The following is a 19098-nucleotide window of genomic DNA, read 5'->3' on the forward strand; positions in this document are numbered from 1 at the left end:
AAAGAACATCAGATTTCATATGTTTTACAAGCAACTATAAAAGATGTTGTTCAATGATTTAAAATAGTTTCCTGAAAATGTTTTTCAGACCAAACATAAGCAAGAAAGTTGTTTGAATGTCTACATCTGATACTTTTGCCAGCTTGTATTGTATGTTGCAATGGCTTCAGTAGGTTTAGACCCAAAACACAAACCAAATCACAGAAAGAGTCGAACAGTTTTTATTAACAGAAATTGTATGCATGTGCAAGCAGGGATGGGGTTGGGCGCAAAAGCAAAACAGATCCAGAATCAGTAATCAAGGTCTAGGTACATAAATCGAGGCTCCGAGCCAAAATCAGAGTAACTCAGTGAAACAGAGGCAGTGGTCAGGAGGCGGAAAACAGGTCAGGTACAAAATCAGGAGAGCAGAGCAGGAGTTTTCATAGCCAGCAGCACAGGTGAGAGCCAGCACTCAACAGCAGGAGGAGGAACAAAGGCCAAGGCAAAAGCAATAAGTTAATCAGCAGGTTAAGGAGAGGCTGTAAGCAGAGGAGCAGCATAAATCATAGCAAAAATGGTTGCTATGATTTATAGCAATCATCTTTGCTATAAAAATGATAGCAATTACATCATAATTACATCATAAGAATTACATCATAAGCTTTTACATAATGAGATTTATCCAGCCATTTCTCTTGGGCATTCTCAACCATTCATTATTATTGCAATTGTCATTCTTTTTCTATCATTTGACAAGAACCCAGTTTGACTTATGGGGACTTTGCTATTGTCAGTCACACCTAAATTGTGGCTGCAACTTTTGTATAATCATCCTCCAGACTGGCAATGACTCCAGTTAGATTAAAAGGGAAACCTTGGTTAGATCATCCTTATGCCTTTCTGATCTCAATGGAACTTTGTAATTGAATAAATGAATATAGACATAATTCAGGCAGGATCTCTTACTAAAATAAAACATTTGATTTTATTAAAACTAAGAAGTACATCTGCAAACAAATATGTTTAATTAATCTGTAGTTTACATTAATTGCCAGTTTTTTTTTTAATAAACTTCTTTTTACAGAGTAATTGTATTATAGTTACAACAATAATTGACATGTTTTTTTCTCCTTTTTGGGGGGGTAGATTTTCAGTAAACAACTGATCCAGTGAAACAAACCGACAGGTGCCACTTTAAAGCAATTAGTGGTTTTATTCAAATGTGTGTTTGTCTTCAGCGCCAGGGACAGACGGGTTGCTGTGTCTCTTGTGTACCCACGAACAGCTGCCGTCGGGGCGTGATGACCTTTTTGTCTCCCGGCGGTCAGGTATGGAGAGGGGGCGGAGACACAGGAGGAGCAGCCTCGTGTCGGACTGGTCCCGACGTCCGGGACAATAAATGGCCGTGAGCCGACAGAGAGCGGCGGTGTGAGGCGAGTTTCCTTTATTCTCAGCACGGCTGCACCAAGAGCTTCCTCCATGCTCACATAGCGGGTTAAAAGGGGGCCAAGAGGCGCGCTTCATCCTCTCTGTCAGTAACCTACATTTTTTATCTCTCTGGGAGGATGAGGGAGTCCTGTTGACACCACGGAGAGATACACGCTGAGACCGACTATGGCTGTGGACGGTAAGAGCGCTCAGTTTGCGGAGCATCTCAGCCGGACAGTTTTCTGACAGACTTTGTTCGGATCTGACTTGTGAGTTGAGACCGTAAAAGCCTCACATCAGAAGATCCGCACAAATAGAGATGCCTATTTATTCAGTCATTCACAGCATGCCGATAATTAAAGTTGTTGACATGGTTCTTGCTAGGGGTTTTTGTCAATTAAAATAAAAAGAAAACTTGACGCAATTTCTTCTATCTTTGCTATGTTATGCATTTCTAAACTGTAAAAAGTGGAGCATAGAAAGGATTTTGTGATATTCATTTAGGAGTTGTAATTAAAACACAGCATTTAGCTGGCAAAATAGTTTTCCTCCATTGTATATTTATGTAGTTGGGTTCTGGATCCAGGAATAATGCATTTTGAGACTAATATTCAATTTAACTAGAAGCATCTTCATCCCTCATCTTTTGTTTTTTTGTTTCTTTTTCCACCGTTTCAAAAATGATTAAATTATATTTGCCACTTTATGACAATGCTTTTTCATGTGTTTGGTTCTATAACTATTACATTTAACAAATTAATTAAACAATAATGTTGTTCTAGTTTTTCTTTATTAGCCCTAAATAGAAAAAGAATTGTCTTGTACTGTTCTACAATAGTTTCATCTTAAATAAAGAATATTTTCATTTCTATTTCTTAAAAAGCAAGAAAAGAGACCATGTAATCATACTCACTATAGTTAGTAAATCTTGCATATCAAACACAGAATCCTTGCAACTTCGATGAATAAGTGATGAGGTTATATATTTTGCTGTCTCAGCTTGAAATTTATGCTTCTCTGTAAGTCCAGAGGTTGTCTTCTCCCACGTCCTTTTAGCTTAAAGGCGCAAAGACACACAATTTTTCTTTTTTCTGTTTTAAATTCACTTTAACACCTATGCGCTGTTTGTCCTGTTTGTTTTCCACACTCTTCCGTCTGTCCTTTGCATGGCTGGTTGGTTTTTATTGCAGGCTAGCAAACTTAAGTGAAGTCTAATCAAAGCTTATTTTTTTCCTCCTCCAGGACAATAATGTGTGTTGGAACCTCTCTGTTGTGCCGCGTATGTTTTCTATCTGTGTCTATTTAGGAAAATCGGTCAAATATACACTAATGCAATGCACAAGTTGGTATACCTTCATGATTTTCAGCTTCTCCTTTTCATATCAAAACCGTTCTGACCCATTACCCCATTTAAAAATGTTTTGAAAAGTGTCAAATATCGGGACATCTTCCATATGGAGTACATTGCTCTACAATAAGAAGATCAGTGTTGCTCTCTTTATCTGTCAGTGGTTGTAATGTCATGGCCGCATGGTGTCTTTGCCTGAAGTTATACATTGAACTATCTATAATTGAACTGAAGTTTGCTTAAGCAGCATTGATTTATGCAGTGCCCTGGGCACTGATGTCACAAAGTGCCGCTGTTCCACTTAAACTTTAATGCATGTTGGTGAAAAGAATAAAAGAGAGTGGAAACCATATTTCTTTTACTGTTGAAAGTAGAGAAGGACACCCTGTGAGACACTGGATGCTAACATATGGTGTATGAGTTTATATAGGTCAGGCTTGTTCAGTAAAACATTTAAGTTCAGATTGTTTTCAATTTGCTTTTAGTTTGCAGTGTCATTGTTTGGCAGACTGTCACCTGCTGACCAGTAGGTACTACAAATTACAAAGCCTTCTTTTTGTTTGTTTTTTTTACATTTACACAAATGCTTAAATGGCTACTTAAATTACATAGACATCTCAAATGTTGTGTAAGTGTATTTTACTGACAGAATGATTTTTCTTTCTCGCTGCCATGCTGCATAATTATGCTCTCATCCATGTTTGGGAATTTGAAGCAGATGCAGTTTTTCAGATATTTGCCTAAATTTACCAGTAGGTCTGGAAGTATTGCAACATCTGAAACAAGAGTAAAAGTAATTATCCTTAACAGTAATGTGCAGAAAAATCGACTTGTGACTGGAATTGGCTTTGTCTATAATCAGCTTGACTGATCCTACTCTGCTCAGGATTTAGAAAAAGTTGGATCTTTTTGAGATCCATGATCCCATCATATGTAAGCACTACTAAATTGTACTTACAACAACATTCTTCAGTGTGCACACTGTGATTGATGGAATGAGATTTAATAGGACTTACACTTATCAATTTTTCAGGCAGGGAAAAGGCAAGACTCTTAGTAGATGATCGGAGGGCTGCTTTATTTTATAGTTTTCAAGCTCTCTATGTCATAGAATATTGTGGATTTGGAAATCCACAATGTTCTATCATTACAAGATGTCAGAGCTAAGGTAAGGATTTATACTCTCCAGCACATATATACAGATACTGATGTAGTGATTAAAGCTCTGCTCATTTCTAACATAAGTTAAAGACAGCTTAAATTTTGAACTGATTTTGAACTGTTCTTTTTAAAGACATTTATGAAACTGTGTTTAACAGTGACAGCTCCTTCACACGTGTGATGTTGCATTTCTAATAAAAGACGGCAGACAAAAGGAAGGGTAGAAAATGTTGAATTGAAAGCTGCCTTTAAATCTTAATTGGATCTTATGTCATTTACAGTAAAAAATATTGGCTGCTGGTCATCAATGTACTCTACATAGCTATACGTTCCTTCATGTTAAAAAATCTGAGCAGGTACATTTTTTCTAGAGTGTTGCCTTACTTATCTCTGAAACTCTGGAAGTATAGTCAAATCAGAGATAAGCAGCCAATGCAAACACATCAATCTTTGTCTCCTGCCTCTCCTATACACACTTCACCACTGCACAGACCAAAAGCACATTGTCTAGCAGAAGAACTTTATTTTTAGAGAGAAAATAACCAAAAGCCTATTGTTTTTATGCTCAAAAAGACAAGGCTGACCAGGCTCAGCTAGATATCTAAAGATTTGTGGCGATGCAGAGAATGTCAGAATGGCTATCATCCATCCTCGTGCTGCCAGAAAAATGTACGTACACATAGACACACACACAGCCGTGCTCATCAGCAACCAGACAGCCTTCGGGGAGGCGACTACACAGTTGGAACTCAATCAAAACCCAAGCTATTTGTTTATTTCGACCTCACTGGGCATGGCAACATTCAATGGACATTTCATTGAGAACTGTATAATTGAAATGCACGAGGCATTCTTTCTCTGAAACACTGATTTGTATCTTCAAATAGTGGGTATGTCTTGATGAAGGATCATCAGGAGTGTCACATAAACCGTCACTCCTATGATCAGGTGACACCATTGTTCAGCTGTGAAACAATTCCCCACTTGCAGGAGAAGCCTCCTAGCAAAGTAATTCAGACTCAGTGTGCGTCTGACCATGTGCATTTCTATTCTGTGGATATGTTTATGTTAGATGAAGCAAAAGAGGTTTTTTGTGTCACAGTCAAGGAAAAGCATGGGGGAGGAGCAGTAAGCACATGAACACACCCTTGTTGTCTTTTCCCTGGTGTGTATTGCATCGCCTGCTAATGATGGTCCATGTGATGCATTTGGTGGTGGAGCCAAATGGTTTTTAGGTGTTTGGAGTTAACTGATTTGGTAATAGAGTCTTAACCTCCTCTGTTCCAGATCTGCTGTGAGGTTATACAGGGATTTTCTATGTGGACATGCATGTAAGGCTTGCAAGAGCCTAACCTCATTCCCCACCATCCATTATCATCCCTCACAGCAGGGGGGTTGTCATTTTAATGCATAGAGAGTCCTACTAAATGTGTTCGCACCCACACAGAAACACACCCACTCACAAGCACTCCTATCATCCATCATCAACACCCTGATCCTCTGCTGGCCTGTAGTTGCTCCTGACCTGATCCTGTGGATTTTAGACCCACAGAGAGCAGAATAAACATGATGTGGACAGAGAAAGAGAGAGAGCAGACAGAGATGGATGTGTTTGCATAAACTGAACCAGGAACAGCACGTTTCAAAATGCGCTCACAAACCTGGACCTTAAGTGTGTATAAACTTGTCATTCAGCTTGAGGGCCCAGACATTGGCTTTTGCTATTATTTCTTGCAGGTATGTTTAGATATGCATTTAATGAAAGGGCATCTTAAATGCAGAAGAAGAACCACAAACACTTCAGAATAGGTTTTCTAGACTGTGACTATTGTTTGCACTAAAATGTCCTTGGTATTTCCTTTTCTTGCTTTTAAAAATTTGTTTTAAACTTGTGTATATGGTTAAATTTGTTTTGCTTTTGCGTAACAAGGTTGCCGTGTGTTGCAGATTTCTGTCTATGCTCTCTTGCAAATGAGATCCGGATCTTCATTGGATTTTACCTGGTTAAATTAAAAAAAAGAAAGAGAAAAATCTAGTTTTTATTCTGCCTTGTATGCAGTGAGTATTGAATTTTTAAAAAATATATTTGCCAAAATAGCTATCAGCTTTCAGCATACAAGATTTATACTCTGAAAACTGCATAACACAAAATGCTTTGGTCTTTGACGATCCCATCTGCTCCACCAGTAATTTACATAAATAAAAATAAATACAAAGTTTTTCTGTCAATTGCATCTATAATGTCTCATGTGCTCTTTGCCTAATGACATACTTTTAGAATCAGATTTATTTTTAGGTCTAGTTCAGAATTTACAGCATGTGCAAATTCATTTTTGCTCATGTTAATTAGCACCAGCAAATAAATTTACCTGCATGTACTTGAAAGTCATACTGGTAAGACTTACAAATACCTTGAACTTGTTAAGTAAGCCTGAGAAAATGCCTTTTACTTGGTAATGTAATCCAAATGTTCAGCCTCAGTGATAACTTGCTGTAGATGGAGATCCAACACGGTTTAAACCCTGATTGAGCATTTAAGACTTTAATGGATATAGAAGTCTCTGTTCAAAAGAGAGAAATAGTGGTCAAAGAGGACAAGATCACTGCAGGATAAATCAAGAGTGGATTAGCATAAGCAGGTCGAGGTGCGTTTTGGATTATGCCCTAAAGCGTCCCACCTTAGATGTCTCTTTTGGTTAGTCTTCTGCCCTCACTGTTGCTACATTTTGCCATCACTTAAATGCTTACCCAGAGGACAAGGCGTTACCTGTCTGATCCTGTGTCCTCGTCTTGGGTCTGACATTTCTACCTCCCTCTTGTCACTTCTTTTTTTTTTCTGAATTGGAGTGCGCAAAGGCCCATATCCAATTTCTTTCCTTTAATTAGCCATCTACTCAGCAATGGAGCGATTGAGGAAGGAACTGGAAGGGGTGCATTGAGGGGGGAAAAAAGAAAGATATAATTTTGCTGAAGGATTGCACCGATTTAGATACAATTTCAATCATTTGTTGATTTGAAACATGTCAACTCAATTATTCATATTATTTTACTGTTCAAGTAAAGTGACACATGTCCTATTAAATGAAAGGAGAACTTACTGAATTTAAAGTTTTCACATTTTATCTGCTGTTGCTTTCTATCATCACCATCTGTCCAGACAAAATGAGACACACTAAATGAGACGAGGGCTTGTTGGGCTATAAACACGTTTTTGTTCTTTGTGTTATCCTTGGCCAGATGTCTTTCAGCTCACAGTTTCAAGGAGAAAAACAACCTTCTCACACGGTTTGCTGTCCTCTCCATTAGAGTGTGCTAAACAAACAGCCTAATTAAGTGTGGCCTTGTGTGAGAGCGCAAGCGTGGAGCTTTTCACTCTTTGTTAATAGGTTAGGCATCTCCTCCTACTGAGTTGCTGGGGGTCAGTAAACCCTTCTGTGGAGATTGTCCATCTAACCAAATTGCTGATGGCTCCAGTTACACCCTAACAAGCCATACATCCTCTCGCATTTAGGAGCAGAAGTCATGCTCATCCACTCGAAAAGCAATTAAGTTCCTGAAAGCAATCTCGTTGCGTGATCTCTTGCAGGTCTCATCGGCATGTGAGATTATGTGAGTTTATATGGAAGAAACCAAGTGTGTGTGTTTCTTCGATGTTAGTTCAAATATGTTTTAGACTTATTCCAGAGGATGGTCTTACCTCCTCCAAAAATAGAAATCAATTTTCTGTCTTCCCCTCTTATCACACATTTAGTGCTTCCTTCCCTTCGCTGCTCTCGCTCTTCCTGCCTATATTTTCATACTTTTTAATCATTTTTACCTCTGCATGGCTCACCTTCTGTTGCATTCATCTATCTTATATCCCTTGTTCATGTTTTGCTGCATTGCTCTCTCTCCTGCTCCTTCTGTGTATGTATTCATGCAAAGTTTCCATATAAAGCTCTGGCAAAGTCCAAGTCCTCCCTTGGCTTTCACATTTATGCTAGAATGAGCCCTCGATTTACCATGTCAATGGGCAGCCAAGAGTCAGCGTGTCACCTCGACAGCTGGGGTGTTGAGCAAGAGTTGCTCAAATGTAGCTCAATGCTCTTGTATGTTTGCTCATGTTTACTGGATTTAATGTAGGAGTGCATAATCTGGAGGTCATGAATGTCTCAAATATGTTTTTTTTTTCTTTTTAGGTATGTATATTTTGGTGAAGTAAAACAATGTGTAATTAAATTAAACATATGAAACGGTAAAAAATAGACTGTCTTGCACTGGTCAAACAAAAAACCAATCTCTGACTCATGGTTTGTGTACTTGTATATTAGATCTTTGGTCTTCTGTCAAGTACTATTACCTCGAGCTTCAATTGTCCATTTTGAAAAACAGATCTAGCATAAACCAACAAAGACAAGCAGCTCTTTAAGCAGCCCTTTGACATTCATAGATCACCAATAATGACACTCATGTCTCTCACTCATGTAAGCTTATAAGGTAAATCCAGCATTGTATAACAAAAAACATGCATGGAAAGAAACTCACCACTTCTGATGAAACTGAACTTAGCTGTGGTCCAGTTATCTATTCTGTCATAGCGCACTTCACCACGATTTGTGCAATGTGTGATACTGATAAGACATTATGTCCTGTTGTGTTTTTGCCTTGCATCCAACAGATCTTCATCAGTACGTCACACTTAGGGGTCGGCTGTTACAGTCGCTTGGCTGCTAGGAAGCTTGAAGGTTGTGTTGAGCCCCCATTCTCATACTCATGGTTTTAAGACAATTTTTGAACTTTTGCTTCTAAGTTAAATAGCTTCAAAACTACTACATTGTGGAAAAACACATTAATTATACAGGATGAGGAAATTCCTTGTCACATTAAATGTAAAATGTACCATTCGACCTACAACCTATTGTATTGTTGTTCTACAACATTTCATTCTGCCTGCCTGATGCTGTCCTTTAAATATCACTGGAGATTCTTAAAATAGATATATGCTTCAGTTTTCAATTTGTTCCATGCTTACTGAACATGTGACATTTTCAAAAACTTATTTTTTCCCTCACATGCTAACTCATCTCAAGGGAACTAATGTCTTTTTAAAAGAATCATATGGTGGCATGAAAAGTCACAATGGGAAATACATGTTACAGAAACGCGTCCGTCAGAGTATAGTGGTATTTTGTAGTAGCTAAATATAACAAGCAAGTTTCAGCACATAATGTAATCTGATTTTCCACAGATATAAACTGACATTAATGCCACAGTCCAGAAGATGTCCTGAAGGCTGTAAAGAAGACATGCTGTTTTTAGCCAAGATGTACACATGTCTTCATGCAGCTCTTATTAATTTCTTTTTTAAATTAATTCAAAAAGTAATTTAGAGTGTAACATCCTGTTACCAATCTGGTACCAAATAGGTCTTCACATCTAGTTATAGAGGATGCAACTAAAATATATTTTTCTGGGATTTTTGAGATATGCATAAAAGGAGTTGTGCCTATTTATGGCTTTAAAGGAAAGAGATAAATGCTTTTTAAATTAGTTTATACATAAAAGTTGAAAATATATGGTTTGCATTTGTTCTCAGCCAACTTGAGTCACTACTTTAATTCAGGTGTAAGACAACAAGCCAGTAAACACATTTCTGTAAATGACTTTTTACATGAGCTCCTGCTCAGTAAGTACACATCACTTGTAATTACACATTATTGCCAAGCTTGTTCATTTCAGAAAAGGTTCTTTTTAACATTTAAAATTCATAAACTGAAGCTTATGTGCTGTAGTCGAAGCCTCACTACAGAAAGTTTTCATCTTTTAGGTGGAGTTGTATTTACGTCTAACTCAATTTGGATCTAGACTTTGCTCAACTTGCTCTTTCGATATGCCCTTACACCCTAACCCAAACTTTTCTATGTATGAATTTTGCAAGATTCATGTGCCACTAACATGAGACATATATATAATCTATCTCCTTTCTTTCTATTGGCTCTGGTTGTTTCTGGCTGAGTGGTGTGTTTATTTCTGCAGATGATAGGACTATGGGGTCCATTTTTTTTTTACAGATTATCTGTCAAGACATGGTGACAGTTTTAAGTTTTAATATGTAAAAAAAATATGTATTTTTTTTTAAATAAAAGTTACACAATGACAGTGCAAATTGTATTAACAGCCAGTATCTAGCATAAATATACTTGATCGCTTGTTTTTGATTTTCAAAGAGCACCTCAAAAATTCACACTTGTTGATTTTCGACTGCAGATTTTGGAATCACCACTATAGACTGTAGGACTGAAAGACACTAATGTGTTTGCTTTGTGAATACACTGACAGAATTAAGAGGGTTTTACACAGTGTGACTCCTGTCCTTAAACATCAGATTGCTAGAATACTTTGAGAAACAATATTTTCCTTCAACCTGACATTGTTGTTTCCTCAAGTCATGATATTATATATGAAAAGTTTGCTTTTGTGAAAGCTGAAATGACAGATGCTAAAGTGAAACCGAGACTGAGTTATTGTCTCGAGAGGCAGCCGAGGTTACCGGACTGCCAGTCAGTGTTAGTGGGGGCGGGCTCTAAGCTGTCATCCCAGCATTTCGGTCTCGCCCTACATAACAGGTCACTGGAGCACTGCAGGCTTTGGGTCTTGGCAGGAGCAATCACACATACTTTTACAGACACAGTTAAACTGTATGTGCTTTTTGCACTTGTGCTTCCTCACATTTACATTTTGCTTTTGATGGGATGAGTCACCAGCTTTTGGAAAGAAGCATTTTCGGGATGGGACCGATCTTAAGTTTGTGAAATGTTTTGTGGTTTCTGTAAAACAGAAAGGATTTTTAAAATGTACAAGTACAAATAAAGCTGCTCTTCTTGAACCTTTCAAGCCTGTGTGGATTTAGCTTAGACACACTTTGATGACCCTGTGATGAACTCGGCAGAAAGTGATATAATTAAGGGGTAGATAGTGAAACTCTTTCCTAGATCGTCCATAATCATCCAGCATATTAACATGTAAGGTTATAATAGCATACTCGTGGAATTATGTATATGTCAAACAGAAATAAAAAAAATGTGTTAAAAAGGCTTGTTCACCCATGTGCTATTAATAGCCCATTTGTTAAAATGACGTATTTGTGGGATAATTAGGGTATGTTTTTGTGTGCTTCAGAGTGTGTGTTTGATTGTGTGTGACGCATGGTGATAATAAGGGGATGATTCAGTGGAGTGGAAGATAATGGGAACTAGAACTGGTTTGACACCGGAACATTGGGACAGAATAAATGAAACCGCTGTGACACACACACACTTAGAGCCAGCAGTATCATTAAAGTACAAGTATACATACACTCACATCGTCCTACAAATAGGCTGATTAACTGGTGGCTACATGAGAGAAGCCCACAGCAGCAGTGTCCAAATCACCCAGCTGTAAGGAATATATCTTGGATTGTTTTCATGTCAACAGAGGGGAAGTTGGAGGACTGGTGCAGATTGGGATTGGAAAAAATCATATTGACAGAGATCTACTGTGTGAACCTGTAGATCTCTGTCAGTATGAATTTTGAGGGCGTTATATTGCATTATTTGAAATTCACCTAATTTAAAATGATATGCAAGTGTTTGCAGAATGCAGAAGCATGACAGTCATGAATAGAGAAAGCAGACGACTTGACTGTCCAGTCATGTTTGCAGATGGATAAAAAAAATAGTAGTCTCCTATTGTTCTTGCTTTCTATCTACATAGCTGAACCTATCAGGTGCAAAAAGGATTTGCTTTCTACAGAACATTTCAGACAGACCATGCATTATTTCACACCCTTACTTTCATAATCCATGATTTAAAGTAAGTTTCTTCAATATTCTCATCGCCTGCTTTAAAGAAATGTACTTATGTAATTCTGATAAGTTATTTTTGTTTGATTAAGAGACAGCCTGTTACATTTCATAAGATTAAACTGAGCCAGACAGGGATAAAAACCACAGTGAATAGAAACATGTTTGTCTTCAAAAAGTAATAAATAAATTAAATGATGCCCGAATATTGTTATGAATACTTTGCTTGATAATTCTTCAAAGGGATTGAAAACAAAGAGAAATAAACTTAGAAACACAGGTAAAGTTCTTGAATGAAATGGTTTGTTACAGGTACAAAAAGGTAGTGCATGGGTAAAGACGAGGGGAGCAAATTTGCCATATGGGGATTTGACCCTGAGCCGATGTAAGGTGCCACTCCGAAATAGTATTTAGTACATGGAGATGTGGATTCAATACTGTGTGGACTGCTTTGTTATGAAAGGTGAAATTAATCACATTTTGTGCTTACTGCATTACTAAAAGGATGTGAGGCATATCTGCTGCTTGGTATGAGTTCTCATTTATTTGATCTGTCAATCATGTTGCATTGTGATTAAGGGGGTTATTGAACTGGATTGTGTACATTTTTGCTGCATGAATATTTTGTATCTGTTTGCAGACAGTATTGGCCAGAGACATGTGATGCTTAACCCTAAATATTATCTGGATGTTCGCCATTTGAAAATTTAGCATAGAAAGAGAATCCCGGTCCATTTAAGCACAAAGAGCTAAAATGATTTAAGCTCTTGGTGGAGTAATAAGTTTGTAGCCTCTGGCTGTTATGAGCAGTCCTGCTTCAAATTCTCTCAAGATCAGTGTACACAGGTGAGCAAGCCACACTACACAGCAGACTGACAACTGCTGCTGCCAAGCTCCTCCATGAAGCACCCAGGATGCATTATGCCAGTGTAGGCACACTGTCCTACATGTTTTAGAGGTTTCCCTGCTTTAATGTGCCTGATTCAACTGACTGTAGTTCAACAAACGCCTGTTAATCAGTCATCAATTGAAATCAGCTGGACTGAAGCAAGGAAATACCTAAAACATGCAGAGCAGTGTGCCTTGAGGACCAGGGTTGGGAAACACTGCATTATGCTGTCACGGTGATAATGAACCACCACAATCTCACTGTGTGAGACTGGGAGTGCTCTTAAGCTTGATCATGCATATGGGAGAGCTGACTGCATTTCTGATGTGCCACAGAAAACCTCTTCAAGACTCTGCAGAGACCATCTCCATTCTGGCTGTTTTTGTTTTTTTTCTATGTATGGAAACAACATTTTAGCATCATCTTCAACTCTTGCTTATCTTCCTGCAAACAAAATTTTGCTGAACAAAATAACAAGACAACTTTGTCCTCTGTCTAATCCTTGTGTAAAAATGGCTGAGAAGGTGGAAAGAGCCCAAACAGGGATGTCATTAAAAACTTAAATGTGATCGAAAGTTCATGATGTTGTTCAGAGGACTAACTCACAAAGTTAGCTCCTCCTTGGAGCTGCAGTCTCCAGCCGAGCTCCCGCCTCACAGAGCAGCCCTCCCCCGTACCTCTCCCACCCAGTTTCTCCAGACTAGCAGCAGCAATTAGAAAAGTCCTGGTGGAACTGCAAGTTTGCTGAGTTTACCTTACAAACTACTTCACAGTCAAACGCTCTTATGAACTGTTATAGAGAGCATAATGGAGGAGCTTCGTTTTGATGATGTTCTGAAGGCGGCGTGTCGGAAAGAGCAGGAACTTCTTAAAGAGACAGAGGCCAGTTTCAAGGTGTCATGTTGTGAAGTTAAATTTCTTTTAAGTTATAATTGATATATACAGCATTTTTATAACAACTGACAGTAACAACATGGTTACCTGATTGTGCTATGAAATGGCACAATGTGCCTGGAAAATACATAATACCTCTCCTTTAAGATTAAATTTTGACAGTACATTAGACCAAAATTGTTTAATTAATGAATATCTATTAAAATGTACATTGGAAATCACAGTTGCCAACATATTTTAGTTGACCAATTTACAAACCCTTTCATTCTGTGCTTATTTGGATTTTACATAGCATCTCATCATTTAGGAAATAATAGAGTTTTTTGATGGCTGGCTGAGTTTTGTTAATTCCATGCTTAATCCAAACTGGTATTTACTACCAACCCATGACAGTCGTATCACTTTCCTCCTGTAAGTGAAAGAAAGTGCAAATGGAAATATGGATATTTCAAAACTGTTGGATTGTGTCTGCTAGCTAAAGATAAGCTAAAAAAAATCAATAGAAAATCACGGAGATGTGTGAATGTGTGGGAATGTTTGTAAGTGTTTACAGGATTAAGAGGTAAGGAAATAGAAAGTTTCCCTCGGATCACTTGGCCTGGACAAGAAACTCCAGCTGGGACTTTCTTTGTGCCCGTGCCTGTACTTGTCTAAATGTGTGAATAATGGCAACAAAAAGCTTTGATTCTTTTCCCCGTTTCATCCGTAACTGCCCACTTTGTTCCAGCTGCTGTCTACTTTGTTACCTGATGGTGCAGCCTCAGGGAACCCTGTGAGGGATCAACATCTAGTGTGTGAGTGTGGGGGTGTGTGTGTGTGTGTGTTTGTTTGTGTGGAGAAGCTGTAATTGGCATGTCCGTCTGACTGAAAGGACGGGACTTGGTGGCGGTGCAGGAGTGGCGGTGATAACACGGCAATTAAGCTCAGAGAGACAGACCCCAAATCACTACAGTTGGGTGCTTGGAGACTCACAGCGATAGGTTGGACTGTTGGGAGTGAATACAGAGGAGAAGTCCAGAACGGATTGTACTGGACGAATTGCACACAGAAGACACCTGGTGCAGACTGGATTCTGGCTTCTATGGGTGACTCTACAACTAAAAATATCTTGACGGTGTATATCACATGCCCTTGATTTTTATGAGAATCACAGACAGCGAGTAAATGTACTGAAGTTTTTACAACACTTAGGATTCATATTGCATTGCCTGTAGGGTGTTTGCAATGACGACAAAATAAGAGCTTTTATGGCGACTCATGCAGGAATGTTGGTGAAAACTAGTATTAAAAACTGCAATTAAAGGAAGATCAAAGAGTTTAGAAATACATTTAATCGGTAGACTTTAAGTATACCTCATGAAAGTGCTATAAGTGCCTTGGCTGCCTAACATTTCATACATGGATATAGAGAACTACTTCCTAATGTCAGAAAACCACAAATCTAGATTACGTCTAATTGGAAAGTAAATGTGTTAGTAACCTACGCATAGGAAAATACAGCTGTTACTGTAGAAATCTTTGAAGATGATAATCTTCAAAAAATAATAATAAGCCCATGCTTATTATTATCTAAGCACTTTGGATTGTGCTTATTATTACCTAAGCATGGACTTAGATAATAATAAGCAATTTACCTTTCTAAAACAAACATCCCGTTTGTTTCTATTAAATGCTCTATGGGTGTTCTTTGATGAAGCAGATGCAACAGTAAACCTTCAACAAATTTGACAGTAAGAGTAACAGCGATAACATTACCAGATTGGTTTTGTCTTCTTAATTCTTCCATTGAATCATCCCAGTTTGTGACTGAGGATGCCACAATGTTTTACCTCATCTCTCTTTCTCTGATTAACTTAATCTTCCATGAAAAAATCCCTTTGTTGTTGCCTCCAGAATGGGGGATATGAAGTTAGCTGACGTACTATGCCAAACACCTTATTTTGCACAATCCTGTATTGTTTCAGCACCTACATGTCCTTAATTTCCATGAGACACTACGTCATGTGCAGCAGATTTTGCCTTGTGTGGACAGACAATTTGCCAGCCTCTGTCATCCTTTGCTCTGTTTTTGAGACTAACCTAAACATTTCACACGTTTAATTGAGTGAAAAATATAAAGATTTATGTTGTGATTTATGCTGATTTGCTTAAAACAGTTTTGGAAACCTGAGTAATGTCAGGCAGCAAATGAAATTTATGATTCAATAACTGAAGTTTATTCTTTGTAAACAATATAATAAAGATTAATGACCATGGAAATTAGAGGGAGTTGCTGGGAGAAACCCAGGAAATAAATGAAAAGTGGAACATTAAATCACATTCAGATGGATTTGTAGCATCGGGAAAAGAAAAAAAAAACATGTGCCAGGTGTTTTGATGGGCATCAGAAGCAGGTCTTAAAATGTGATGGATCTTTGGGAGCTATAGGAAATTATTTACCAACAAGTCTGAAACCTGAAGTGTTCATCCAGACAACCCTGGAAAAATGCAAAATAAAAAACATATAAATAAAGAACAGAAATATCTGTTTTCCTTCCTTCCTAATATTACTTTTAGTGAGTTAAAAAAAAAAAGGTTTATAGCTAAATACATTGTAAAAGTTCATTTTGCCTAATGATTCCATTTAGAGAAGAGCTGAGGCTATGAAATCCTGGATTTAATTGCATCGCTTGCTAAAATTATATGCAGAGCGGAGATAGAGCAGAGTAATTTCATACATTGATTGTTTATGCCAGTGGCACTGCTGATATTCTCCCTCTCACCTGTATCAGCAGCATTGCCTGAGCGTGCCTGTGTGGCCTCCCTTCACACGTTTTTTTGCATTCTTTTCCCCTTCATTTCTGGTTTTTCTGGTTTCTTTCTTTTTCTTCCTTACCCTCCTTTAAAGGAAAAAAAAGAAACACGGCTGTCTTGATCACTTCAGACCGTACTACTGCAGCCTTCAAATCTGTTATTCATATAAATTTCCAAATTAATTCACTACTTTCAGTTTTTTGTGTGTGTGTTTTCTTTGTATTTCTTTGTATCTCCCTCACAGATGACCCATTTACCTTCTCTCTGCAATGTGCTTTTTCTCTTTGTTTACTTCTCAGCTCCTGTCGAGCATTAACTTTTATCTTTTTCTCCCTTTAGTTTAGTATTCCTGCCATAAGCCTATTTCCACATTTTTTTCCAGATTTTAATTTTTGTCTTCCTGATTTTATTTTAGAAATAGAACAATTTTTCAGATAAGCCCCACAATGGTTATTCGGTTTATGGAAATGTCTCTGTGTTTAGTAATACTAATATATGAGCCACAGAATGTTGACTGCTTACTTTAGTAACGCTTCACTGCTTAGATATTTCTTTTCTAATTTATTACAAAGATCTACGAGCGCTGAGATACATTAGCTAACACAGTGGACTACTCGCGTGACTCCCATGGTTTAGGGACACTCAATAATTTATTGACCGCTGAACCCTTCCTCTTCATTTTCTCTCATCAGGCTACGGGGTGAGGGCGCTTCATTGATTTATAGACTAGATGCAATTTTTAAATACAAGTGTGGTTAACTGTTATCTTTATGGATCAGTTGGGATCTCTAAACGGATTTACAAGTGACAGTGGAAGGGATTTCCTTATGGAAAGCAGGAAAAAAGATGCGGATATCTCCTGAATAGTTTTCTGAATGCATCACTGAAAGAACAATCCACAGTGGTTGTGAAATTATTCATGCTTGAATTTTTTACATTTTGTCATATTAAATCACAAAGTAGTGCATAGTTGTGAAGTGAAGAGTGAAGGACTCATGGTTTTCAAATGTTTTTCCCAAAAGAAATCTGCATTGGCCTAAATCATAAAACACAATCCACAAGTTATTTTGATGGCACCGTTATTGTCAGTTTTAAAGAACCAACATTTTATTTCATTTTTTAGGTTGTAGACTAAAGAAAAACATAAATATTTTCTAAAAAAGAGGAGGTATTCATTTTCTTTATGTTCTTTTATTTGATTAGGACATTGCATCAACATTACTGCAATTTATTATACTGTAAATATGCCCAAATTAGCACAATAACTAAGTTATGTTATTAATTCAAAATCATGTTTAAAAAAAGCACATAGGTTTCACATACTGAAAAAAGGCAAAGCAAAAATGCATTTTTCATTTTATCTACGTTGAAAACATTAATAGGTTCTTTATTTATTTTAGCCAGTTACGCAGATCCAGAGCCACAAGTTGCAAATCTCTGATCTGCAACCACAGATCCCTGAGGTCTGTGGTTGCAGATCCCTGAGCGACTTAATAAAAAAGTAGGAAGAGGAAATACATTTTGGTACAAACCATGCAGATCTTGAATATTGACCTGAACTCAAGCTTAGTCAGATAGAGACTAAGCTTGAGCAATTTTGCTAAATTGTTGCATTTTTTATAGTAAAAACCTTTTCACCATGCTTTAAAATTGTTCACAGCTCTGTGTTCATCATAAAGAATTCTAACAAAAATATATTAACATTTTTAGTTTTATTGTGGCAAAAAATGTGGACAAGTTCAAAGGGCTTAAATACTTATGTATGAGCCGGAAAACAAAAACTTGCAGCTGCGTGTGTGAAGTCTTGTTGAATCCTTTTCTTTTTTATAAGAAGCTAATGATAAAATCTGTTTCACGATGCGGAACACTATAAAGCTCATTAGTAGACCATCTGGTGTGTTTGCTCGTCGTTCCGAGTGGTCGACTTAAATTGCTCTTGAAATGAAAAGATGACTTGGTGCTGGGTTAGGGTGGACAGGGACTACTTTAGACCTTTAGGAAACCAAATTATCCTGTCACATTTACTGTGGTGCCCTTCACAAGAACAGCATTGGACAACAACCTTAAAATGTCAGTCTGGTTTAGAGGTTTGCACAGGAACATTCTGTGTCAGAAAAACTGAACAAATGGTGACATTTTAAATGAAAGCAGTTGCAACATTGAAGGACTGGGGAATTTATTATTATGATTTGACAGCTGAATCGACTGGTATTCAACACAACATAATGGCAAACATTTCTATCTAAAACTTTTGAAGCAGTGAACTTTCCTTCTGGAAACGAATCTGCAATAATTAGAGTTTTAGAACTGGATTTATTTATCTTTCTCCAAAGATCAACAAATATGAAGAATGCATTTACATAGACCAGTATTGTAGTTCCGGAAGCCATAGTCTGAATAATATGCAGTATTTAGTCTAAGGACATTTGGTGGAGTTCATTTAAACACTATAAAGATTTTGAACTGATCAGTTAAAAATATGTTAAAATAATGAATACATGATTTACTTCCCCATTAAATATATTTAGAAACAACTTCAAATGAATGAATAATGCAATCATTTTTACTGCAGTTTTACAATTTGACACTATAAATGGCAGCAGCCTGGGGTCCTTGTCCAGCCTTTTCTGTCACACTCCTCGCCTTTTTAGTTATTGCTCCAATTATTGATATGTGCACATTTTTAAATATTATAAAGCAGGAAATTGCAGACTAAACTTGAAATCTTCTCATTTTTGTTTTTTTGCCCTCAATGGAAAGACAGATTTGCTGCTTGCATC

The 19098-nt window shown here is 37.5% G+C and overlaps 1 protein-coding gene across 1 annotated transcript in view; it reads left to right on the plus strand.

Moving 5' to 3' along the window:
• Nucleotides 1–1292: 1292 nt before the first annotated feature.
• Nucleotides 1293–19098, plus strand: part of samd10 (sterile alpha motif domain containing 10) — a 53988-nt gene continuing 36182 nt past the window's right edge. Inside the window, exon 1 of the mRNA XM_005801664.2 lies at nt 1293–1609. Within this exon, the coding sequence (XP_005801721.1) occupies nt 1597–1609 (13 nt within the window). The 5' untranslated portion in view covers nt 1293–1596. The remainder of the gene's footprint in view (nt 1610–19098) is intronic.

This window comes from Xiphophorus maculatus, chromosome 1 (assembly GCF_002775205.1).
Source record: "Xiphophorus maculatus strain JP 163 A chromosome 1, X_maculatus-5.0-male, whole genome shotgun sequence".
Lineage (NCBI taxonomy): Eukaryota > Metazoa > Chordata > Actinopteri > Cyprinodontiformes > Poeciliidae > Xiphophorus > Xiphophorus maculatus.